Here is a 27,730-nt window from a genome sequence, read left to right as displayed (position 1 = left end):
ACCCAAGTTCATCTTTTATACTCTTTTATCAAAAATTATTTTATATATTAATACAAGCCATCCACATTTTGGCCATATGTCGGTGACGCTACAACACTTCTTTTACATAACTAATAGGCATTTGATGCTGTTAGAAAATTCATCTGTTTGTATTGATTGATTTCAACACATGGCCAAAATGTGGATGGCTTGTATTTGTTTGTAAAAAGTGTCATTGACTACTGCTGATGTGATTCTAAATGAGACAGTAGTTTTATGTTGCCTTTCATGAAATGTTAAGTGGATTGTTTCACTACTTTATTGAATGAAAATATCGAAAATATATAAAATAATTTTTGATAAAAGAGTATAAAAGATGAACTTGGGTCATTTTTGAAAGTCTCTTTTTCGAGTTTCTTTCTGAGTTCCTGGAAATCAAGATCACTGTTGTGACTGTTTAAATAATAATTTAAATTGAATAAATCCTCTAATAATAATACTAATAATAACTAACTAATAATAACTTAACAACCTGTCGTTTTTATGGTAGTTTTAGTGAAACGATAGGGTTTCAACCATATCTGAGTTTTGTTTCTAGATCCTCCCATCGATTTGTTCTGACAAGGCTCCGTTTTGGTATTGTTCACCATCTGGTCGCATTCCCAAGCATTAAGAAACACCCAACAGGTCCTTGCCCATGTGACAATATTACTGCACAAAGTACTGTACACTTCTTATTGCTCTGCTCATTTTACGGAAACCTCCGATCAGCTTTTTTAAAACCTGTTTTTAAGAAATACGGAGTCAGGACTGTAAAAGACACTATGAGTCTGCTATTTAACCCGCCACCTGATGTATGTTTTTTTACTGCCACTTTTCTTTTACGGGCTATTAAAGCGAGGCCTAATCTGTCATTTTAAATTGTTTTTAAAGTATTTATATGTTTGACTGTTAAAATGATGAAGTTTTATGTATGTTTGTGCTTTTATGGACTTTGTTTTTAAGCTCCGAATAAAGCCTTATGAACTGAACTGAACTGAACTGAATAAATCCTCAAGGTTTCTTTTTGTTATTTGATTGAATCTACCCAATTCCTTGGGGAATATTGGGTTGCCCTATTGTTATATTCTATTGAACTCTAGAAACAAAGCACTCTTGAGAAAGGGTCAGGCGTAGTCTCTTCTGATTGGAAGTCCTCGACAGGAATCACTTGCTAGGATTGGTGCTCAGATTAGCCAGAAACTGTAAAGTTTACTTCTCAGGCAAGATCTGACCTGCCTGCACTTTAGAATGTGCTGCATTTGGAAAGCCAAATCAAGAATCCATCCACCAATAGAGACACTGATTGCTTTTTGAAAATGTTGACTGTCATCTAGATCCACGTGGTGTAAGTTCAACGTATGTTAAAGCCTCTTTTTGTTCACAGGTCCAGTAGAGGAGTTGCCCGGTGCTCCAGACAGCCATACCTCCAGCCTCCAGCCACATAGTCTACCGTGCCCTCTGCAGCCTGGCCCAGACCACCCTCTACCCTTCCACCCAAGCACTGGTCCTCAATTCACCAGAAGGGTTTCAGAAACCCAACCCCTCATCAGGCACTCTGGCTCCAGCGACTGCTCTGCCGGATGCTCTTCGTGTGAAATTAGATTGAATCCAGCTCTGGAGTCCTTCGTTCACCCTCCAATGTCAGCCACAGTTTCCTGCGCCTCCGAGCAGTGCCAGCACAGGTGGGCACATGCACCAGTGGAATGCACCGAGCTAGACCTTCACAGGTTCTCCATGGAGCAAGAGTGCCTTGGTACAATGGACTCCATAGGCCCGATTCATCGAGGGACTCCGGAAATGACTGAGTCAAGCACAGGCCCACCGGACCAGCCACAGGAGACATCGAGTACGCGGTTTCAGCATTTCACCGTTGAAAACGGGGTATGTACGCCACACTGTTCCCTGTATATTACTGCATGTCCAGAGCTACTCTCAGCACCTGCAGTGTACACATTTGGATATATGTATCCCTCTATTTCTAAAAAATCCTTTTTCTAGGTTAGTATATCTCATAGTTCTATATTTAATCCACCTTGTATACCTCAAATGGAATACAGGTTCCGAACTATGAACGGTTGGTTCTGTGCAGTCCCAGGGCCTTATTCACAAAGGCAACTTACACTGTTGAGTTAGTTTACACTTTGGAATAAGTGTGCTACTTTCGTTATTCACAAACTCTGAGTGTTAATTTACCACAAATGTATACGTCACATGTCTATACTCCCAGAGTATATCAATTGGCTCAATCTTGTGTGACTGGGTGACGTTCCTTCGTAACCCTTCCTCAACTTGCCCCAAACCCCTCTTTTCGCTAATTCCATCCCCTTTCCGAGTAAGGCTGCCCCTTTCCCACCCACTCCGTCCAGTCCAGTGCTTAATTTGAGCCAGTGGTTTCTGGTGCTCGGCACCGGCACTTAATTATCAACACACCACACTTATAAACAGTCTGCCACAAAGTGGCGCTGCTCATCTAATTCAGAAATAAGCAGAACAACGGTTGTTTATGAATACAGTAGACATTAAAGATAAATAATACCTACTTCCCCAGCTATTCCTTTAGCTTTGGGAATCTGCAATAATCTGAACTGTTCCATTTGCAGGCGAGAAAGATGGTTAGTAGTTGTTTTGGCAACAATGACAGCTGCAATGGGTGATGCAAGCTGCAGTGTCCTCCTGGTCAGGGCCGTAGCACCTATTATTTTACAAATTAAGCACTGGCCTAGTCCCACCCACATTTACTAGTAAAACGTATATTTACTTACATGTGCGGAGACTATGGGCCCGCTTCACAAAGGTAAAGTTAGACCAAAAGCCTGACTTAGACCAAAAGACTAACTTTACAACTTTTTGGTATTCACAAAGTTAAGTTACTACTAGTAACTTTACTTTACTACTAGTAAATTTACTAGTAGTAACTTACCTTTGTGAATACCGAAACAGAGTAAAGTTAGGGTTTTGGTCTAAGTCAGAATTTTGGTCTAGCTTTACCTTTGTGAATCGGGCCCTCAGCATTTGGGTCAGAAAACTCCTCACACATAAGTATAGGTAATTAAGGAGGCGAAAAATCCACACGTAGTTTGTGAATAGCACATTGTAATGCATTTTACAGAACTACAAAACAAACTACAAAGTGTGGTCTATGAATCAAGACCCTAGTATTTAACATCGCATTTGGTCAATCTCTGGTGAAAGCAGGGATTCCTACTTTGAAGACCAATCATGTCACTTCTTTTAGCTAGGAAAGCATCCTCAAGAAAGAAGCCCACACTTTTACTGGGACATGGCCTAGCTCAGCTGCTCTGCTGACCTGTGATTTATAGGGAAACATCACAGCTAGCAAGGCAGGGCTTAAAGCTCCCAGGAGACTGGCGTGAATAATGACCAGACCAATTCATGATCCAATTTCAATATAATAGACTTTAGAAATTCATCCACAACGGCAGCAGTAGCATGACGTGTAAGGGCAATTGGCAAGCAGCCTGTTATCACGTGATTCAGATTCTCAAACCGTGGCCCAGCATGGCACACCCTGTGGCATGGAGGAGCCACACAAAGGGAGGCAGCTTATCTCTCCAAAGCTGGCAGGTCAGTGTTGGAGTCAGTCAGATGCCAGAGCACTCTTGACTACATGATAGTATCCTGTGTTTCTTTCTCCACTCATTCCTTAGTAAAGTTAACAGAAGAGTCTTTGTGCCACTCACCCACAAGAACTTTCCCTGTTTTTTTAATTTTATGTCTGTTTTTCTTAAAACAGCCCTACTGGAGGTTAAGGACATCATAGGACCGAATTTGTTATATCAACACAGATATTTATAAAACATAAATTCTTGTAAACAAACATTTGAGGGTAGATGCATGTAAAGACTCTTGGTCCTGCTCTTTTGTATCTAAGTGGGATTATTTATTCCCCGGGGGATAGCAAGGAGGACAGTGTGCTTGAGAGATGAGGACAGAAGAAAAATGACATTAATTAATCAGAGTCTCTGCAGTGAATAAGTCCAGATCTTTAACCACAATCAGTTGTGAGATGATTGTCGTGGAGATGTGTCCAGTGGGAAATTGCATTGGAATAGTGACATTCTGAGTTATTTTTCGAAGGTGTTAAAAGAAGCGATTTTCCTAATAGAGAAATGTAAAGAGTGTAAAACTCTGAGTTCACTACAAGAGAAAGCTTGGTTGAGCACTATTGGTTTCTTGAGGGCTGGAATGTCTATGAGGAGAGAGGTTATGCTCTAGAGTGTACGAGATCTACCCGCGATAACTTTCTTGACTAGTTAGCTGGGAGAGGTTTTGGAAATGCAAGCTAGTTTCAATTGCCTTCTCAATTGTTCAGAATCCAAACCTAGATCAATTTGTTTGATCTCCTGGCACTTCTGGCCAGCTGCCACATTGAGAGCTGCTTTCAGGGGGTCAAGGTAAATGTTTGGTGTTCGGGTTAGAAGGAAAATGCAATAGTCCATTTCTGAGACTAGTAGGTTTTAGACCACTGATTTGAGGTCGTCATGTGGAATAATGACCTACATTTGTTGGGGTTGGTCGTGGGCGTTAGTATGCGCCTGTATTTAGGTTTTTGTTGATATTGAAGCCTAGGAATGTAGGCTCGGAATCCACTAGAGATGAATTGGCTTAGGACATTTTGGGGTGCAATCAGGAGCTACTCAGTTTTCGCGGGGTTTCATTTTAGGTGCGGTAGAGCCATGCCAATGCTGTACGATTTTTAAAGTTTTGGTTAGTTTGACAGTGTCTTCTATAGAGGTGACTCCGTTACGGCTGCATATCATCGGCATAGAGATAGAATGAGATGTTTGAGGGATTCAGGAGGGTGAATAAATAAATGAAAGAGCGTTGGGGAAAGAATCAATCCTTGTGGGACTTGTTGAAAAATTGAAGGGTTTGATAGGAAACTTGTAGTTTGTTTTGTTGGGAGCAATTGGGCAGGTGTGATTAGAACCAACTCAAGACTGTGCCAGATATTCCCATCCATAATTAAGACCGTTTGAGAAGAATAACAAGGCAGGATCGCTTTGATCTAAGCTGCAAAACACATTGGGGCTGATTCCCAAAGGAGCCTCTGCCCTCGTGACGGAGGTCCTGAAGATGTGTAAGGGGGGCCCATACTCATGCTGGACCCTCTGCTATAAGAAAGTGCAATGCAGAGGTACTACCATGAGGGCGGGTCCCCCACCATGAGTGCGGGGCTTCCTCTACGAGTGTGGGGGCCCTTTGTGAATCTGGCCAATTGTCTGTTAATGGTAGCCTACATTCTCTATACTACAGTTGGGTCTAGCCCAATGTAATGTCTGCTCCAAATTCTGAAGGTGCAATTTGTGCTACTTTGGTAAGCATCCATGGTGCCTCAGAATCTTTGGGAACAATATCATTACTATCTGCGACAGAATGAATGCTCAGAAGTTCAGTGGGGTGCCATTCTATGATGCCTGAGGAAAGGGTGACTCGTCGCAGCAGCCACAGTGAAACCTTGGACAGACTAATATATGTGTGAGATGATTAATTTCTCCCTTAAAGGATTACAACCTGGAGTAAAAACCAACAAAGGGGGAAAACCTCCTTTGCAATCTTGGTAAATCAACACCAAAATTGGAGATATAATTAGTAAAAACAGCACAGCACAAACTCCTCCTGATATCAGGAAGGGGAAACAAGCTCAAGCAGCAGGGATGATCCATGAGAAAAATTATAGAGCCTGCTTGAGTTAAAAATTAGGAACAAAAAGAGAATAGCAAATTGGCATTGTGCATTGTAACACATCATCATTCCCTTCTGAGCCCTGCCATATAAATGCTTAGAACTGGATCTGACATCATAGGATGAACCTTTGCAATATCTTATTTTGGGATGCTCCAATAACTTCCAATGGACTAACCACCATCTTGGAAAGGGCATTTTGTAAAGCTTAGTTCTATCCCGCTGTGAAAATTCACGGTGCTCATTCTCCCTTGAAGGAGAAGCCCAAGTGTGACATCCAGTGCACCATTCAGCACCCTGGAACCCAGCTGCTGCTCATGTCTCTAGTTACCTGCAGCCTACAGGAGACCCCTTTGGATCACCACACACAGGGAAGGGTTGTAGTGGCTCTGGCGTCGAAGGACCATTGAATGGACTGCTGGAATATCTGTAGATCATGATACTAAGGTCTGTGTGAGCATCAACTTGACAATGCTTATTGCGTCGCTCTTGCACCAGGTCCTGAGCAGGATCCCTGGTACTACAGAACCTATGGGGTCAGTGGCATCACAATCTATCAAGCATTGATGTTGAGAAGGTCTGTGCAGTACCTTTCTAGGTTGCATTAGCAAATGGTTATCGCGTCCAGCAGTCATGGTGCCGCCCTGCACAGAATAATATCTTGTGAGGTAACAAGTGTCTCCTTCAGAGGGTCACAGCTTAGGGGAAAACCTACAAAGAGGACAATACCTGCTTTTCCATTCTTGGTACATCTTGATTGAAGATAACAATAAGCATTGTTAAAAAGAGTAAGGAAATGCGCCCCCCTGATATCAGGAAAAGGAAAAGAGCCAAGTAGAACAAGCTTGGAAGTCCAACAAAGAAAATGATCCTTGCTGCTAAAGTTAAAAATTAAGGACAAAATTGAATATCAAGAAGACATGTGAGCATGAGTTAAAATTAGGGAGCAAAATGTGTGGCAATGCATTCTGTCCTTCCAAGCTATGCCATATGTGTGCTTGAAACAGGAATTGACATCACAGGAAGAAACTTCCAATGGTTCAACCACCATCTTAGAAAGGGCGTTTTTTTAAAGGTTTTGTTCTTCCCCTCTTCAAAAGTTCATGGCATGAAGAAACCGAAATTTGACACCCAATGTGCCAATCAACATTCTGAAACCCTGCTGCTGCCATCCGCACTACTTGCATACAGTGTGAAACCCCTCCGCGGTACCACGAGTGCGGAAGCAGTGGAACGGTCATGGAGCTCAGCATCTGATTGGACATGGTGTTCTGCACATAAAATATACCTTTCATTTCTGACTATGTACAATCTTACATGATTTTTTGGTATTGTATTCCTCATGAATATGACACTATACCATGTTTCTGGGAAGGATTAAGCATGTCTTTTAGGCAGAGTGAGATGGAAAGACTGCCCTCCTTCACTAGCTTGACTGGGAGAGTGCCTGAGAAATGAGAGGATGTTCTTACATCCGCAACTGTTTTTGCCACCCTGTCTGCATAATATCTTGGAGCAAGCATTTACAATGCAATGGTCTCGGCATTGTTAAAGTTAGAGCTATTGGCATTGCTCATGACATTATTTTTGTTTATGTTTTTGTTTTTAAAACATTTAAAGAAACGGCATTGTTATTTACAATGTCAATAGCTTAATCTCTCTCAAATGGTGCGTTTCAGTAAATGCAGCCTGCTACACTCTTTTAACAATTACATTGAGCCTGCACCGCAAAGATCACACACTGAGCAGGTCACCTCTTCAGCTTTAAGAATACAGATTGGCCTATGTGTTCCGCTGCCAATAACTGTACTAAGCGCAGGGCTTTAAGTGGGCCAGGTCCTGCTGGTGGTCAGCACCAGTAGTTTTAAAAAGTAGATGCTGAGGCGAGGCTATCGGGCTCTCCATGTTTGCCCTCACCATCAGGGTGAAACAAAATCATGACTCTGCAGCAGGAACATCCTTCACTGTCTGTGATGTAACATCAAAGATACTTGTTATAGTTCTTCCACAGCCTCATCCTTTCAGAACTGAAGCATTTTCAACATTATATACAACAAAGCCATAGTTGTTCCTTATTTATCTTATGCAACTAACAACCATTGACAAAGCCAATAGTCATGGCTTGTTGTAGGTGTAAGTTACATGTTGTATTATATATCTAGATACAATTAAAAAAGAGACAAAATACTAGTCGGGAAGCACACTATGCTAAGCACAGATTTTTTTCACTTAAATGTTTTAAGCCACGCCCTTAATTAAATCGACCACGCCTCTCTGAAAGACCCCCGTCCCCCCCTTCCCTCCCCCGAGTTTTTCATCCCACTTAAACCCCTTACTGAGCGCATCCCTTTGCCGATGTCAGGGTGGATCGTGACAACTGGTGCAGCCAACCACCCGGAGATTCTACTACAGTAAAAACTTATCAGCACCCTGCGAACGTGAATAGAGCGACGTTTCTCCAAACACATTTGCACTTCTTTATATATAAAAAAATGTTGCGGCGTCTGTATTGAATTTCCCCTGTGGTGAACATATACTCTATATTCCGGACACCCTGCGGGTCCCTCCGCGGTGTTTTAGAAGCAGAGATGCCAACGGTGGCTATACTTCCCTGTTATCTTCCACATGACTATAATATTGTTTTTGGTTCTTGTTAAATTAAACTTTTAATGGCCACGTTGTTGCATCAGACTAACCCACAATAGTATAGAAACGTTCCACCTAAAACGGCAAAATAAGGGTCTATAACCAGTATTTTACTGGGTGGAGATTACGTGGCTACACTAGTAAACAAAGTGTAACCAAACATCCTTTTACCTGACACTCACCTGTAATCGCACTAACGAAGGACCAGCAAAAGCGGCGCCAACACAGACCCAGAAGTTTCGTAGCTGAGTCAAGCCAGCTCCCGCTCTGCCACTTTACAAAGTACACTGCAGACCAAACACTGGCGCCAGGGAAGAACTACGTGCGCCCAGAGAGGACAAACTAGAGCCGTAGAACACTTATGCGAAAGCAAGTGCCGAAAGTGAAAAGGGACAACTGATGTTAAATGTGTGTTTAAAGAGCGGTAAACCGATGGAAGCATATGTATAGAAAAGTTACACCTATGCGAAAGCAAGTGCCGAAAGTGAAAAGGGACAACTGATGTTAAATGTGTGTTTAAAGAGCGGTAAACCGATGGAAGCATATGTATAGAAAAGTTACGATCTGTCTGCAATACGTGCGTTTTTACTATTCTGCCACAAGAGCCGTAAATTATGGTCACCCGCGCTGTATTCACAACCCTTGGAGACGTATCTTATTCGCTGTCAGACAGTGTATTACTTTAGGACTGGTTATGGAAACCCTTATCATCCGTGACGTGGGCCCCCCTTGGCAGACAGACCCGCTTGCTCCGCGTTGTAGCTCATGCCTCCGGGCGTCAGTACAATGGCAGAAGCTTCTGGCTAGCACCCGCTCTGCGCAGACACCACTGCCTTTCTCCGAGGTCAAGCAGAAATGCCTCGGAGAAAGGCAGCGGCGTTTTCGGATTAGGGGGCGTGTTTTTTTCTTTCTCTCCTCTTGCCATTGGCTGGAATGTTTACATTCCAGAGGAGAGAAAGAATCGAAAAAACATGCCCCCGAATCCGAAAAGGACGGGGCTTGTTTGGAGAGACAAACCTCTTCTCCAATGGCTGATCTGCATTTAAGAGGCCAGCCAATGGAGAAGAGGAGAGAAGAGAGGTGGGTTCAAGCCCCTCTTTTCCAAGTCATTAAATCTCACGAGCAAGACTGCGCAAGCGCAGCCTTCGCTAGCCGAGACCTGAAAATTACCCGTGTCTAGAGGTTCCACATAGTAAGGTTTCAAAGTATGTATCTGGCTTGTTATCTCTGAGTGATATTTGTAGTTTCCTTCTTTTATCTTGGAAGAAGTTTGACAATGTTTCACAGCTTTTTTTAGACTTTAATGTTGTGGGAGCAAGAGTGATTTGTGTGCATTTGTAAGCCTTCTAATTCTGGATTATTGTTTTAAAAAGTTTGCTAGTTGTAATACCTCTAAACCTCTTGATGAGGGGGAAAGGCAATGGGAACAAGAGAGATAGGAGCGTTGTGTGTGTGGAGGGGGGCGTTGTGGAGGGGAGGAGCGATTCAACAATGTTTTATTCATTTAAGTGGAGTAAAATTGTAGGAAATTAAAACATTTTGCTAAATTGGGTGAGAATGTTATTCAACAATTGAATCATGATTTTTTTTAAATTGAAAATGAAGGTTTAGACCTTGAAATGTATGTATGTAGATGTGGTGCTAGATTTTTTTGTTTCTGCATGGAACCCTTTTTGGATCTAGTAAGGGATATGCGAAGAATTCATCCCATCCAAGGATGTTTTTGTAGTCATGTTTCCCACAGTGACACTGGTCGCCAGTCAGTGTTTCAAGCTATTTATTCCCTCATAATCTTCTTGTTTTTTAAGTTTGTTCATTGCATGTTTAGAGAAGGATGAAGGATGTAAGATGTTTTAAGAGTAATTGGTCAGCTTGGAACGTGTTTAGGTTTTGCCTAGCATAGCAGCGCATGCGCTGCCCGCTTGCGAGATCTATTGTCGTCGCTTTTCTTTTGGAAGCTCCGCCTCTGCTTTTAATTGGCGCGTGGCACAAACGCTCGCTTTTCATTGCAAGGGAGGCATGTTTGTTCCCTTCCTGTCTCCTGTTTGCCTCGCCAGCCCGGACTGGAGATTGTGCATGCGCACGGCGTCTCTTTTGCTTGCGGGCTTGGGTGTCATGTTTATCGCTTTCAGTTTCACAACTCGAGGGGCTCGTGTTGCTTGTTGGTTTATTAAAACTCCCTCTGCCTTTCATCGCTAGATGGCGCTCCACTCCATTATTCCCTGTCTGATCGCGCGTAATAGTTGTTAAGCGGTCACTAGGCAATGAGTCGGCGAGAGTGAGTGGCTGGCAGTGGTGATGGTGCCGGTGGGGGACCTGCCGAGCGGTAACAGTGGACGTGGAAGATCACTCGTGAGAGAAATGTCCGGACCTGCTGCCACAGTACTGGTAATTACCTAATAGGATTTTTTGGGCGGATAGGGTGCAGATGCTAAGAGGTACTGAATCAAGAAGTGAGGCGTTCTCGGGTCTGATTTACAAGCTACACACGCACCATGTTTTACTGAGTCGACCTCGTTTCCTTAACTTCCTAAACAGCAGGCCGAAGGGTCACAGAGAGCTCAATGTCATTACACACAGGTTCCAAGTGGTCTCACCTGCAGCTTGTTAGATGTGACGACACTTTACATTAGGATAAAGCATTATTGTGTTAGACGTCGCGTTCCAGTTTTCCGAATTAGAAGCGCTGAAATCATAATTTTAAATTATAAAATGTAAGCCTATAGTCGTGAGCTGTAGAGTATCTAAAATTTGGAGCACAGACTGCTAGTAACTACGGGGCATATTATCAACGGCCAGCGATAATTATCGCTGGCCGTGCTTAGCGATAATAATATTATCGCAGGCTATCTCTGGAATTTATCACCCTGGTTGCGCATTATTAGCAACGCGTTTCTCCAGGGCTGTAAAAATTCCAGAGATAGCGAGGTTATCGCCCTTTTGCAGGGAACATCGCTGGTTTTCCAGCGATGTTCCCTGCAAAATGGCGATAACCTTGCTGATACGACCCACAGGGTGATATCAGCATAATCCACCCCCTATGTTAGGGATGGCTAAGTCAGGATTTTAGCAGACGTTCGATTTTGTCGAAAACGTCAGTATTCGCCAAAATCTAACGTCTACTAAAATCATGTGGGCTGCCTTGTAAATATCGCAATGTAAACATCAGCGATATTTGCAAGGTAGTCCATCCGGGGTACGCCCAGTAACGCCCACTTTGCATCTCATTGGAGATGCACAGATAGGCGTTGGGGAAAAAGGGTGCTCACATGCGATTATGCATTTCAGCACCCTCTGGTAAATAGGGCGCTGGTTTTATCTCCGCTTTTTTGGCTTTGTAAGCCAAAAAAGCAGAGATAAAGCCCTTGTAAATATGCCCCTAATAGCCTGTCACTTGACAGCCACCGACTACCCTTTTCCTCATCACCTTTCATACCAATGAGACTATCATCAAATAGAGAGGGCCGGTCCTAGGATTTTTGGGGCCCTGGGTGTACATGTGTCCAGATGTAAACGATACTAGAATACTATGAGGAAGGAACAAAGTGAAGGTAAACAAAGGACAAACAAAGTCCAATCATGACACCACACCAAAGTGAAGATGTGAGGCACCTCTAATTTGCATGTGACATCATAAAGTGTATTCACAGAAAGTGACGTCCCAGTGCTATTAATCATCTTTGTCATCACTTAAGTGACCTAGTGTGGATGTCTGTATCAGGAATGAAAAGATAAATGCCAAAAAGTAGTCAGTCTACCTATTTTAAAGCTGTATTAAGTGGATTACAATAGGCACAAGTCTCACGAAGATTCATTTCCTTACTCAATGTTAACTGATTGCTTCCAGATTAGGGCATAGTAAAAATTCTAGAGCATTGTAAAAAATTAATTGGTTGGCATCACTATGGTAAAACAAGCATTTGCAATGCAATAGGTCTCGCATTTGCTAGAGTTTAAGCTATTGGCATACGACCAACACATAAATAAAAGGCATTCTCCTTTACAATGCCGGTAGCTCAAACTCTCGCAAATGCGAGACCTATTGCATTGCAAATGCTTGTTTGAAGAGCGAGGATTTTTCAGTTCTGGTGGTTACATTGCCCTTCTCTTTGAGGATAGGCCCAATCTTCTCAGTTGTGGGGTGAGCGGGCTGAACTGGTCTGTGTAAGACTGTGTCATGTAAGCCCAGGTTTGGAATGTGCAGTGCGTTCTTTTATTATTTGTCGAACTTTTTCACTGTTCCCTGTTTATGTTAAAGTTTGTTTTGCAATTCTAGGATGGATGTTGTTTTCGTTTAGCTGTCTATCTTCTCGGTAAAAACATCACTAATGATAAATCTTTTATGGGTTGAATTAAAATCAAATATCCTATTAGCCACAGGGTGGCAGTATTGCACAAGACTAGGGATAAACGGTTGCAACAACCAGCCATCCGAACTATTTAAATGGCAGGGCTCTACCTTTAAGGCTCTGCCTTTATGCATTTCCCGTAATTGCAATCCAAATGGAACAACCGTGGGGCAATGCACACCTTTTACTCTCAAAGTTTCTTGCTAAAAAAACTAGACCGAGAGATATGGAAAACATGGTGGGCATTTTAATTTCTGTCAATTTTATTTACTATCGTCAGTGCACCCAAAAGTGTTTATCGGCAAATCTCAGCTGTAAACTCCTCCATTGCTATCCCGCTCATATATTTAGATGAATGTTTTGATAGTTTACTAAATAATTGTATTTTATGCTATTGCTTTCCATATTTAGGGCTCATATAAATGTTACTGTCTGACCAAAATAAGTACAAAACTAACCTCAGTTGAAAACATATCAGTGGAGCTGCCCCCCCCTCTTCGAACGTTATACAGTGTGACCCTGAATTAACACTATTTGTACCTTTGAAACACAAACCCAGCGCAAAGGGTTGTGGTGGTATTTACTTTCCAATTCAAACCAAGATTTGTGTTGGAAAGAAGGCCAGAGAACAGAAAGTCGCGACACGCGCTACTTTACGCTACTTTGCATCAAAGGGCGTTCCATGAATGGTGTGTGGGCGTTTCCATGCACCCCCCCCATTGGGTTTTGATACAAAGCCCTATCTACTGGGACACGCGCCGCCAAACCTTATACCCCCTGAAAGCAGCTGAATGAAGGAGAAATGTTTACGTTTCTCCATACTTTTCATACTGTGCATGTGTGCTGCACTTACAGCATACATGCAAGGCTGGGAAAGTATTGAAGGATAGACATTGTACTGGAAGGGTCCTATAAACTGGCATTAATGTACACATCTTTGCACTTAAGCCCAAGGGTGTGTGTGCTGGCAGGCACGGCCCTTACAGGTAAGATCGGTGGAGCGAGCGGGGTGGGTGGGGGGGAGACAACAGACAACAGGGTAGTTAAAATTAAATAAAAAATAAATAAAACCACTTATCTTGCGCTTGCCGCATCGCTGACTCGGCCCCACCCCCGACCCCACCGCTCTAACATGTGCCGGCCGCTCCTCTGTGCTGGTGCATTGCAGCCCAAAGTGCTCCAGTGCAGAGGGAGGGAAAAGCAGGCCCATGTCTTGGTTGATATTGAGTTGTTTTTCACCCTCCCTTTGCTGCAACGCAAAGGAGCAGCTTTGGTTGCTGTGCTGTGTTGTGTGACTTTCTGCTTGTATATTATCTTTGGGAATGAAGGATATGATAGTTTCCGATCACCAGTGTTCTGCCAGCACTTTTTGTTCTGATTACATCAAAGTGCCATTTTGTTTACAGGCAGGTGACTTCTCCTTTTCTATACACTCGCTTCATACCTTCTTTCTGAGGGTGTTACATTATTTCTTATTTAGAGTGATTGCTTTCCTACACAATATATCATGAGCTTCCTAAAGGCCACAGCGAGGTGCACAAATATACATTTTGCAGTACTTAAAGAATAAACAAAAAAGTGAGGCGAGGAAATCTTTTCATCAAGAAATAAATATATATGCAGGGTCTCTGGAATTGTGTGGCAGGGGAGGAGCAAATTATGTGGCGGGGTTGGCTAAATTATGTAGCAAAATTATGTAGCATTGTGCGCCACATTGTGTGCTACTATTACCTCATTATTTTGGAATTTGTATTCATTAACAGTATCTGGGCAAAGGATGTACCTTATTAGAGCTACTTTGACACCCAAATACAGAAATAAGCAACAGAAAGGGGAACGGTCGACCTTTCGAAGGGCCCTCCCCGGCACGACAACATATGCTGCTGCATTTTTAGTAATTTCTAATCCGTTTGAGCTAGAAACATTTTTTTAAAATCAATTCTGCAAATTATGTTTCAAATGATGGATTTTGTGGCAAATGCGGCAAATCCATAATAATGCGGAATACTCCGTGGCCACAAAAGTAATAATCCAGGGACCTTGAATATATGTTCTAAAGATGCTGACCATTATTGTACACTTAGCAAATTAATATTATCAATGACAAAAATCAATGCTGGGTTAAGTTATCTAACTGGCACACCAATTCTTTCTCTTCCAGGTGAATGAGTTTCAGAGCCTGGTAATCAGGATCAGCCACGCTACCCAAGGTGAGTGAGATCAAAATGTGTTACCACCAAGCAATGGTGAGTTCTTTCCCAGTATTACTGGCATTGAATGCTGCTGTGTGTACATTCCACTTGCAGGGAGCACATATGATGTTGGCTGCAGTCCAAAGGGATTTAGAGAAGGTTGAACATTTGAAAGATTGTTTTTTATGTGTAGTAAATGGATTACAGCACATTTATCACCTTTTAAATTAAAGAAACGTGGTATTAACACGTTGCCAATGCATAGGTATACCACATTGCAACATTAGCCCCATCATTATATGTCTGCACAAATAACTGCATAAAACCCAGTGGAAACACTGTCTCAGACAGTAATTTAAATTTGAAAGTCATGTTTGTGGTAATACCACACAACCTGAGCGGGGTAACACAATTATCTCAACTTTACCAACATCTCTAAGCGATTGATTCCTATAGCATAGTCAGAAATGCGCTTCCTTAGGCTTATGACCATTTTCGATGTGAATTTCTGACTATTGTCGAACTCACAAAGAATTCTTTGGCTTTTCCACGGAGTATTTGACTTTAACAGATTTTCAGGAGGTTGAGAGGTATTGGTGAACAAATTTCAATGAGCGCATGTGTAAATCTTAAAAGTGCACATTTACACATGTGTAAAGGTGCTGCCCAAATGCAAGTGCATTCCGTAGCTCCACCACAAATTTGAGGGTTTTTTTTCCTCCACTTTTCCTCCTTTAAAACATATTTACATCTTTGAAAATAGAATATTTGCAGCCATTATATGGGTGAGTGTGTCCAGAGTTTTTTGAGTTTGTGGGTTCGGCGGTGAACATGCCCTTAATATTCAACAACCAGCACCCAACATAATTAAGATCTGAGATTTTAGCATAACATTAATTGTGAGTAAATTAAAAAACAAGAGCAAATCCGCCTTTGGTGAATTACAAATTTACACTTATAAATGATGCTATTTCGGCACCGAAGTCAGACTTATACAAGCAAATAGATAACCAAATATGTGCCAGAATGTACTTTGATGTGTCCCTGTGATGTACAGCTTTTTACACAATGTTGTATTTACTACAACTTTCACTTTCTGTTCTTCCCCTACTTACCATGGACATAATAGATAAACGTAATAAAAACCTCTTTGAAGGATTCTAATCTCTCTTAAGAGAATAAGAAACTAATTTCTCCAGTGATATATTTGGTTAAACATGGTTGAACGAGGCCTCAGCACCAGACATTATAGCTCCTCTGCCTTCAGACTATCGCATCCTCAGGGTTGATCGCATAAATAAGAAAGGGGAAGGCATTGCACTTATTTTCAAAGCACAGTATGCCTGCAAAATAGACAAACGATCGAGGGATATGAGCTGTAGATCATATACTGTGCATAGATCGCCATCTGGTGTTGGACTCGGATGTTTGCAGTTTGTTTTTGTTCGAAGAAGTCTTTGTAGTCACAAGATAGGTGACTCCTCCTTATGATGATAGTGCGCGTGGGCATCGACTCTATCCCCTGAATGTTTTTTTCCCTATTGGGTTCGGGCGTGATTTGCTGCGCTCTGGGTCGGTATCATCTTTGAACCCCCTTCGACGCGCAATCCTTCACCGCTCGACGGTATTGTTCTCGATCACTTTCCCCTTTGACGTGCACCCTCCAACTTCAAATAATCTTCGACCAAGAGCTTTAACGCGGGCCTTTGGGCCTACCCGCGCCGACCACCACACCCAGGTGTGGTGCTAAATTCCCACACACAGACATACACAAAGTGTGTAACCTCTGCCTCTCCCCCGAGCATGAGGCAAAGCCCTGTGAGGCCTGTACATCGTTCCGGTCGAAGAAAACCATCCGTGATCGTCGGGCTCGATGGCACAAAATGTCCTGCGGAAGCAACTCAATTCTGGACATCTTCGGAGCAGGTTCGAACGTCCATCCAGAACTCCAACCTGCAGAAGAGGATATCTCCGTGTCCGAAGCCGACGACTCCAAGGAAGACGAGCAGAATGTCACCCCGGCTCAGCGGACAGTGAGTACTAACACCCAGCCCGCCACCAAACCCAATCCTAAGGCTCCGGTAACACCTTCGCCCTCTGGCTCAGGTCAACACCGTGAACATACTTCAGAAGTCCCGCCCTCAGGCTCGGCTATGAAACTGAAACAAAAGCCTTCGGACTCGTGCTCGAGTTGGCCCTATTCCAGCACTGAACATACACCTTCGGCACTGAAGCCTAAAACCAAGCCGGTGCCCCACACTTCATTACCGGCACCGAAGACACCTTTGACGCCGAAAACCCCGACACTGAAGCCACCCAAAGTTAAAGCTTCGGAGCCGAAACCGGACAAACCAAAAGCTTCAGAGCCAAAGAAAATCTCAGATCCGAAAACTCCCTCACCAAAGATTTCAGAATTGAAAACACCTAAAAAAACTTCACAGCTTAAGCCCGTTAAGGAACAGTCTACGGCCACGCTTCTGGCACCGAAACAAGACATACCACTCAAAAGACATTTCTTTTCTGGAATCTTCAGATCCAAAGCAGAAAACACTGCATATTGACCCCGAAACTGGCCATCTTCTCACCAAACCTCCTAAAAAACAGAATCTAGACCTCCCAGAGGATCCTCACATACCTCTCTAACATAAGGACACGGGTACTAACCCTTCTCCCCCTTATATGCCTTCCTCTCCTCCTCCTCCTCCTGATCCTAACTTATTTATTTCACCATTACCTACACTCTCACCTGTGCCACAGGATGTTGATGATGATGGGGATGGGGATACATTAGGGCATAATGACGACCATAACATACCACAGTATACAGACCCATGGGATGACTATAATCAAGACCCAGATCTACACAATGACCCTGATCTGCATCCTTCCAGGCCATCACCACCTGATGATAACATTGGTTTTTCACAACTTATTAATAGGCCTGCTCACTACCATGGGGTGGAACTACACACTGATCCCCTAGAAGAGGTCTTCATAGTGGAAACATTCGCACATCCACCCACACCCTGCCAATATTAAAAGGCATGTTAAAACACACTACAGAAGTATTCAAAGACCCTGTTAGAGCCCGAATACTTACACCAATGGTGGATAAAAAATATAAAGCAGCTCCCACAGACCCAGTGTACATCAAAGTCCAGGTATCTTTAGACTCTCTTGTCGTGTCTATTGCAAGCAAGAGGGCTAATTCCCAAGCTAAAGGTGACACCCCTCCTCCTGACATGGAGTCAAAGCTTATAGACGCTTCAGGGCAAAAAATTGTGTCACAGGTTGCTAACCATTGGCGTATTGCCAATGCTCAAGCTCTCCTAGCACGCTATGACAGAGCGCACTATGATGATTTGGAAAAACGAATGCAGTACTTACCAGAGGAACACAAAAACAAGGCCAATGAACTCATTCAAGAGGGCAAACTGATAACTAACACTTCCATAAAATGCGCCCTAGATGTGGGTGATACAGCATCTCGTGCCATTAACAGCAGCATATTACTGCGTAGGCACGCTTGGCTTCGAATCTCCGGATTCAAGCAAGAAGTTCAAACCACCATATTCAATCAGCCCTTCGATCAAGAGCATCTCTTTGGACCTACAGTGGATACTTCATTGGAGAAAATGAAGAAAGATACCAAGATATGGGGGCCTTGCAACTCCCTTCCAACAGGGGTTCCTTTCGCCGCTCCTTTTACATGGGTGGCTCCAAAACAATATCGTCAGAAAATCCTTCCTCATCTTACAAAAGTCCAAATCAATCTACCTTCCCCAAAGGATATTTTTGGGGAGGATACAGAGGGAACAGTAATAGGGAAAGAGCCAGTGGTAACAACACCCGCAATTCCCCTAACACCAAGCAGTGACTTCCCTTCACTACAGTCGACCATTCCAGTCCTGGTGGGGAGCCTCTCTCACAGTTCCTACCTGTCTGGAACTCCATCACAATAGAAAAGTGGGTAAAACAAATTATCCAGTATGGTTATTGCCTAGAACTCACCTCCACTCCCCCAAATACCCCTCCCAGGCAACGTCTAATGTCATCACAACATCTGACTCTCCTAAAACAAGTGGTTCTCTTCCTGTTACAAAAACATGCAATAGAACCAGTCTCCTTGCCTTATCAGGGCACAGGGGTTTACTCCCTATATTTCCTAATTCCAAAAAAGGACGGCTCTCTCAGGCCAATACTGGACCTCAGACCACTAAACCTCTATGTTCAGTCAGATCACTTCCACATGGTCACCCTCCAACAGGTGCTCCCATTGCTTCAACAAGACGTTTTTCTTTCCACTCTGGATTTAGAGGATGCCTACTTCCTTATTACCTTTCATCCAGCTCACAGAAAATATCTGAGGTTCCTGGTGGACGGTCAACACTACAGATTCAAAGTACTCCCGTCCGGGGTATCCACGGCACCCAGAGTCTTCACCAAGTGCCTTGCAGTAGCTGCAGCTCACTTAAATTTGCTTACGCTTTTCGGCCTCTCCCACTCATTCCATTAGTGGTTCTGAAGCTCAAACAGCATGCCCTCACACTAATCCTGGTTGCTCCCACATGGGCTCGACACCCTGGTTCACAACACTATTAGAAATGTCAGTAGTTCTTCATCAAAAACTACACCTCTCTCCCAAACTTTTAACTCAGAACCATAGAGAGATAAGGCATCCAGATCCCAATCAACTCAACTTTGCGATCTGGCACCTGAAGTCTTACAGTTTGGCTACCTTAATCTCCTGCCAGACTGCATGAACGTCATTAAAGAGGCTAGACGTCCTACTGCCAGAGCATGCTACCCAGCAAAGTGGAAACTATTTGTAAATTACTGTACAAACAATAAAATCAATCCACTAGACGCTTCCACTCAAACAATATTTGCTGTCTATTACACCTACAATGCTGTAACCTAGCATACACATATATAAGACTACATCTAGCTGCAATAGCAGTTTATCTACAAAACAAACAACACTTGTCTTTGTTTCGAGTACCCGCTATTAAAGCTTTTATGGAAGGACTTAAACAAATAATCCCCCCTAGAGTTCTGCCCTCTCCCGTGTGGAATCTTAATATCATCCTTACAAGGCTCATGGGCCCACCATTTGAACCTCTGCACAAATGTGAACTGCAATTCTTCACTTGGAAAGTAGCCTTCCGTATAGCCATCACATCTCTTAAAAGAGTGAGTGAGCTTCAGGCACTAACCATACAAGAGACATTTTGACAAATTCATCACAACAAAGTGGTTCTCAGAACTAATCCAATATTTTTTCCTAAAGTTGTGATTGCCTTTCACCTTAACCAGTCTGTTGAACTACCAGTTTTTTCCCTCAACCAACTCAGTGGCAGAAAGAGCTCTTCACACACTAGACGTTAAAAGAAAGAGCACTACTCTATTACATTGAAAGAACTAAGTCCTTTCGAAAGACTAAACAACTCTTCGTTTCTTTTTCCCCACCTCATAAAGGCAATCCCATTTCAAAAGCAGGTATTGCACGGTGGATTGTTAAGTGCATCCAAATATGCTACCGTAAAGCCAAGTGTACATTAACCGTTCCCCCTAGGGCTCATTCTACGCGCAAACTAGGGGCTTCTATGGCCTTCTTAGGGAACATTCCCTTAGATGACATCTGCAAAGCTGCAACTTGGTCTACACCATACACATTTACAAAACACTATTGTGTAGATGTGCAAGCAAAACAACAAGCTAGTGTGGGCAAGGCTGTCTTAAGAACACTCTTTCAAACCACTGCAACAGATACAGGTTAACCACCGCCACAAACAAAACTGCTGTATAGTCTATGCACAATATATGATCTACAGCTAATATGCCTCGAACGGAAAATGCTATTTACCAGTATGCATCTGTTCTTTTCATGTAGAGCTGTAGATTCATATATGCCCACCCGCCTCCCTGGGTACCTTTATCTGTTGCAGTGTTATCTTACTTAGATACATCACACATGGACATCTGTTTCTATTTCTTACTTACTCCATCATCACCCTTTATGCCGAAAACAATCTGCGGATGAAGTCGATGCCCATGCGCACTATCATCGTAAGGAGGAGTCACCTAACTTGTGACTACAAAGACTTCTTCGAACAAAAGCAAACTGCGAACATCCAAGCCCAACACCAGATGGCGATCTATTCACAGTATATGAATCTACAGCTCTACATGCCAAGAACAGATGCATACTGGTAAGGAGCATTTTCCTTACCATCCCAGACTATGAAGCTCTATTGCTTTCCCTCACACTTTCTAACAATTTCATATAAGAGATATACCACTTTACTGGTCTGGCAGCCAGCTGATGCTCCAGTCTAGCAGAGGCCCTATACCCCTGCCTCATAAAGTATGCTAGCCTTACAATTCTTGGGGATTTTAATATCCATCTCGACAATAAGCCATGAAAAACTGCATCCTCTCTTATTGAAGATCTTATAGCCCTGGAAGTCTAGCTTGTTAACAATGGTTCTACCCACGAGGCTGGCCATTTGCTTGACCCTATTTTGTCGAGTGAACGGAACCTGCAAGCTGATCAGGCCCACTGCTGGCCTGGTCTGACCATTTTGTAGGTCCCTTTGCTTCAGGTGTGCCCCAGCCAGGGACAGCCAAGTCCACCTCCTCTGGTAGATACTGGTAAAAGTCAGTGCTTCTGTACTGAACTTTATTCTGGAGTCCAGTTGTCCGATGCTTCACAACTCAGTGTGTTATGACGCTTTCATCATTGATAGGTGGATTGGGTCAGCACCTGACTCTTTAATTCCAGTAATAACCAAATAGCACCACCGGATTCCTCCCCGACTCCCCTCCCCCCCCCCTGGTTCAATCACATACTGCACAAAAATGAAAAGATCTGCAAATCCCTTGAGAGAACTTGGCAAAAATCCTATAGTGCAGATGACAAAGAGCCTCCTTTTCTCAGATAAAATCAACATGACCCAAAACTATCCGAAAATGTTCTTTCAAGATGTTAAAACACTTTCTGACCCTGCATACACAGCCTAGGTTGTCCCTTTCTCACAATCCGGGTGTGACGAATTAGCCACTTTTTTCTGAAAACAGTTGCAGACATTCAAGCCACTTTCTCCCCTACATCAGACTATAACTCTACAGACACTCATGTTACTCCTTCCCCATATTAAAGCATAACTCTCATCGGGGTCATCCTGCCAGGTCTTTCACATTGAGCTCATTAAAGCTCCGGTACCCCCCAACTTTGAAATTCCTCCTCACTTCAAGTCAGGTTCACCTCTTGTCTCTTACCCTTCTTCGGTGTTTGGCAATCTTGAACCTTTCTGGATGAATTTACAGCTTCTAGATGCCTCACTTTCGTAAAGTATCATCCGAAGGGCATGGAAACATGCAAGGGTCATGAGCCTACTCAAAAAACCTAATCTAGACCCCTTCACCTATAACCCAATATCCCTCTTCCCTACCCTATCTAAAGCCCTAGAAAAGCATGTGGGCAAACAACTCACAGTGTATACAGGACAGAATGGTCTGCTCGACCCCTCACAATCGGGCTTTAGATCCGGCCATAGTCAGTGCTACTAGCAGTAACTGAATATCTAAGACAACAACTAGACAATGGTGGCACCACTGTTGGATCTCAGTGCAGCATTCGACACGGTGAACCACAATACTCTACTCAATAGGTTAGAGGCTGTAGCGGTGCAGGACGCAGCTCCGTCCTGCCTGAGCTCTTTCCTCTGGGATCATTTCTTCGAAATCCACACCATTGTTTTAAGCTGCACCCTCAACCTTCTGGGTTCCCTCAGGGCTCCACTCTTATCCCAACCACCTTTAATGTATGTGGAAGGTCACTTGCAGACATTGTAGAAAAGTGCAGTCTCATCCTCCTTTCTTACACTGATGATACGCAGACCGTTGTCTTCTTGTCATCTCCGGAGATCAACAATGCAGAGGCACTGAATAACTGCCTCATACGAGTCTGCTCCTGGATGAACACTAGCTCCTTGAAGTTAAATAGAGGAAAGACTGAGGTCTTATTGTTGGGCAACTTTCCCCACCTGTGGGGTCCACATCTCCGCAAAGCTCCGCAAAACGGTAAAAAATCTCCGCGAGCACGCAAAAGTTCCGCGAACATGCGGAATTGCTTGTTCTGCCCGTTCGTGATGCTTTCTTTTCTTGTTTGCGAACGCTGTTTGCGTGCTCGGGGAGAAATATCTCACGAACACGCATTTTGAAAGCGCGAACAAGCAAAAAAATTCCGCGAAGCTGTGGATCACACAATTTTGGGCAATTCCGCGTTCTCCGCTGAACGCGAAATTACCCAAATTCCGCGAGCGGAACGGAATTTACCGTCCAGGCCTAATTGGGAGTCGCCCTTGTTGTCTCTGGGTGCCTTTTCGGTGGCCTAGTGCTGGGAAACCCATGGTTAGGTAGTCATGCACTGTACAAATCTGAATAATAATAATAATAATATATGTGGGTGAGTGTCCCTTAGAGTGCTTAATATCTCATGAGACATAAGCCCTGTTAAAAGTAAAACGCAACACTTCGGGAAGCCTAAATTCCAACTAGCGTTAAATGCAGAATAGCAGGCAGCAGAGCAAAGGATATCATTTCACTGACCAGAGCTCTTGAAGCTATGTGCTAAAACGCATGTAAAATTGCCCTAGTATATAGCCAACTTCTTTCTATACAAGTCAATGCAGTAGCCCGTGACTTTCTGTTCTGGTCGACACTCCCCCTGTGCAGCCTCCCAGCAGAGAAGCACTGCCCAGTCCTCCTGGTCTGTGTTGTCACCGGTCTGAACCCCAGTGCTGTTCTCCCACCTTCACAGGTGGCGAGTTCCTTCCACAATTTGATTGTAATTATTGCTTGTGTTTAATTTGGCTTAGCCTTAATTTTGAATTGTTGCCTGTGTTTAAGTTTTAGCCTTAGTTTATTTGTCAGTGTTGCCAGTGCATCACTTTTGTCGTTTTCTGGCCCGTGTTGTTTTGTTTCTTGTCGCCGCCTCCTTGGTGTTACACACTGTCTCACTCCATTTTTTCCTTGCCCGGCCACCGGCCTAGCCCTCTGCCATCCCGCCCCCCTGGCAATAGACTCCTCCAACTGCATCTTCCTGGGAGACTTGAACTTTCACCTTGAGGGCCCCAATGACACCAACTCCACCACACTACTTAAAAACATGAGCATCATCGGCCTCTCTCAAATGGTCACCAACCCCACGCACAGCGTAGGACACACCCTGAACCCCATATTCTCCACTAGTGGCCACACCAACTTCTCTCACACCACCAAACTGACCTGTACAGACCACAGCATCATTTGCTACTCCATCTACGGCCCACTGAAACCCCAGATAGGACACTCCTCCCTCCCTAGACACAACTGGAGCAAAGTCACTGGACCCCTCTGGATAGCCACTCTCTAGACAGCAAGATCAGCCCCAGTGGATACCCTCAAACTCATTTACCAAACTTCTCCAACTGGATCTCCTCAGTTGATGACACCATCGCCCCCGGAAAACCACCACCGGCGGAAGACTCGTCAATCAAGCAAGGTGGTACACCTCAGAACTTCTGACCCTCAAGCACTACTGTAAGAAACTGGAGAGACACTGGCGCACCAAAAAGACCCCCGCCAACCATGACTCCTTCTGATCCGCCCTCAACAGCTAACACCACCGGCTCAGAGAAACCAATAAAGAAGCCCTCAACACACGCATTGAAGTGAGTACCAACCACACCAAGGAACCTTTCAGCATCGTCCAAGAATTCTCCTGCCCTTCTGCCACTGAGAACACGATCTACCTTTCTCAAGTCCTCTCTGACACTCTAGCGTCCTACTTTCACCGCAAGATATCTGACATCTACAGCAACCTTGGCCCCCACCCCACCGCCCTCAACTACCTCTGCACCCTAACCAATGCCTCCCCCCACCGAATCATTGACTCAAAGCAGTTCTCGGCCGAAAACAACGCCTTCATCATGAACTTCATTCACTCAGAATTTCCTCTTATCCTTGTCCCCACCACATCTACGACCTAGGAAGAGAAGTGATTGGAGGCCCCCTCACAGCACTTCTTAACATCTCCATCACCACAGCCACCGTCCCGGACACCCGGAAGCACGCAGAGGTCAAACTTCTACTGAAGAAACCATTAGACAACCCCAACAAACTCTAAAACTACTGACCCATCTCTCTCCTCCCCTTTCTCACCAAAGTCCAGCGGACACTTCTAAATCTGGCGGGCGGCACATCCGTCAGGGCGACAGATTAATTTACTTTGATGGACGGGCTGCCTTCCAAGATTTAAAATACGCCAAATATCAGACTCACGGGGGAAAAAACCACTTTGCAAACCTATGGCAATGTTTTTGCAGCTTGATGTCCATGGCAATTAATATACATTCAAGTGACATTTTGATGATTTTGACAAAAAATGTGTACACTAATAATGTTGTAATTTAATTTAGAAATGTGAAATATTCTCTGTAGACAGAATAACACTGTTTCATGTCTCATGTTAAATAAGTTGTAATTATTATATCATGACATGTAATGAGCAAAATGTTGACTGCTTTGCACGGTTAATGTAAATATTGTACTGTTGGTTACCTGATGTTAGAGTAAAAGATCAGTTCGCATTTGAGCGTAACTGCCTCTCCCAGTTTTTATTTCTACTGAATGTAGACTTTAACAGCAATAGAAACTTAAGCCATGTTTCTATTCTTTCAAAACAATTACACTGCATTCTATAAATTTGATATCAGCTGCATGTGAAGGCTACCAATGGGCAGTAGATGCATCAGAATGTGTTCTTTTCCCAGGATGTGTTTCATTTGCAATAGACTTTAATGAAGTTTTCCCATAAATGGACTCTATTCTTGCTTTTTAGGTCTTCGCCTTGGTAAGCTTCCACAAGCGGTGGTGCTTCTGCTGAGCCTCAGACTGGACCCGCATTTGCCAGGAGTAAAAAACTACATGGACGTAGGGGCGGAGCTGGGCGTTGCGGGTGACCTCATGAGCCAGATGTCAGGGTATGGGCACCTCCATGCCTACCTCTCCTCCAGCAGCCTGTGCACTCTACCTGGGCTAATGCAGGCTCTCCATAGGCTGCAGCGCTTCGATGCGCTGTCCGTTCTCTGCGAACACTTCGCACCCAACCACGACCAGGAAGACCCAAGCGTGCAACCTCATTAGTGAGGAAAAAATGACTCATGTAGGCTACAAAAGAGAAGAACATTGATAAGATGTGACAATCCTCTGGACAGTAGGTCTTGTTAATTCAAGCTGATGAGATGGTCAAGGGCCATGCACTTCTTACTGAGAGTAAGACAGGTATTAGGGCTGAGAATAATGAGGGAACTTTCATCAAATATTTAATATTGAAGAAATTCAGAGAGGTTAATCTGTGGACAAGATGAACCAGGGTATTCTAGAGCACAGGACGAAGAACCGGGTAAGGAAGTGGGACAGTGTGATGTCTAGAATTAGTTGCCTTTTCTATGAGCTGGCTATTCAGGAACATAGCATGTGTAGGGATTTGAGTATAGCTTTGGAAGTGTGAGTACCCATGGCCTGGGAGGCCCAGTGGACACAAAACATTTCTAAGTAGTGAGTAGCAAATCTGTGGTTTTCCTTCTGGCTGAGCAGGTCTGAGCCTTATGTCATGGGAAGGGCATTAGTTGTAAAAGTATTTCTATGGCTTATCCAAAGATGTAAAGTATTGTTTCGGAAGCCTGTTCCTGTTGAGATATTTTTGTTGGACTTGTTGTTGTCATTGTGTATTTAATTTTGTTGGTGGAATGATTAATTTGTCTTTGCTGCCACAGAGGCAAGTGGGCTTGAGCCGCACTATTTTCTAGCTCTCCTTGTCCTCTAATGTTGTGAACATGCCATTTTTTAAATTTACAATAAACTTCTATTTGCTAAAATGAGCGCTTTTGAAGTTGTTATTTTGTTTCAAACCATCTTAACATTTGTTTGAAGGTTGCCTGGTGAATTTTGCCCCACTATTGCCAATAACGCCACACTGAATGACAGCTTCTGCTGTATGAGGTGACGTAATTGTTCTTAGGTGTCATAAAGTATGTGTGGTTATCGCGCCAAAGCACAATGCTGTCTGTAAACCACGGACTGGGTTTACACCGCTTCCTCCAACATGAAAAGAAAATAACACAAATGCAGTGCAGTGGGGGGTAGGTGGCACCCACTGTTAAAAACAAGTTGTTATTGTGGGTTTATGGGGAAATGCAGCCAGGGAAAAAAAGTGGACTGCAAAGTAAAATTGGGTCTTGGAAGCCAGTCATGGTTCTTGTACTTGTCACCATCCACCCATATTCGCCTAGCCTATAAAACTCAACCACACACAAGAGTTCATATGGTGGGAAACACAAATGAGGTGTGTGGTGGCTGGGGAAAGGAGAGAGAGAGAATTCATGTAAAAAAGAATAAAAACTAGGAGGAGACTTCACCACTTTGAAGACACGGGCATATTGAGTGCATTGGTGAAATGTCATTAAAAAGTATATTGACTACGAACATTGCATTGCCTTTAGGGGGGTTCGCCTAATTAGATGCACCTTTGTCTGGACACTGTAGACAGAGAAACCAACCCACTCTGCCACCGCCTCACTCACATTGTTTTCTGGTGTGAAAATCATGACTAATTTTTTATTAAACACTTGTGCAATGCAACTCTCCACCCCCACCCAATACGTAAGGTTAGGCCCGGCTTTTTGAGCGGGTTTATCCCCAGACTTTTTGATTTTTGGCCTCCTGTTTTATGACTCTGAGCACTTTACAACTGCTGATCAGTGCTAAAGT

At 43.6% G+C, this 27,730-nt stretch overlaps 1 protein-coding gene across 3 annotated transcripts in view; it reads left to right on the top strand.

The window, feature by feature from the left end:
- The window catches only part of LOC146829623 (tumor necrosis factor receptor superfamily member 27-like), a 176,168-nt gene extending 149,330 nt beyond the window's left edge, over positions 1-26,838 (top strand). For all 3 annotated transcript variants that reach the window (XM_085608311.1, XM_085608313.1, XM_085608312.1), the window contains exons 8-10: positions 1,406-1,902; positions 14,884-14,932; positions 25,800-26,838. In XM_085608311.1, the coding sequence (XP_085464437.1) occupies positions 1,406-1,902; positions 14,884-14,932; positions 25,800-26,104 (851 nt within the window). In that variant the 3' untranslated portion in view covers positions 26,105-26,838. The remainder of the gene's footprint in view (positions 1-1,405; positions 1,903-14,883; positions 14,933-25,799) is intronic.
- Positions 26,839-27,730: the final 892 nt, after the last annotated feature.

This window comes from Triturus cristatus, chromosome 5_2 (genome assembly GCF_964204655.1).
Source record: "Triturus cristatus chromosome 5_2, aTriCri1.1, whole genome shotgun sequence".
Lineage (NCBI taxonomy): Eukaryota > Metazoa > Chordata > Amphibia > Caudata > Salamandridae > Triturus > Triturus cristatus.
The sequence above is the reverse complement of the archived record's forward strand: the minus strand, read 5'-3'. Positions and strand labels throughout refer to the sequence as shown.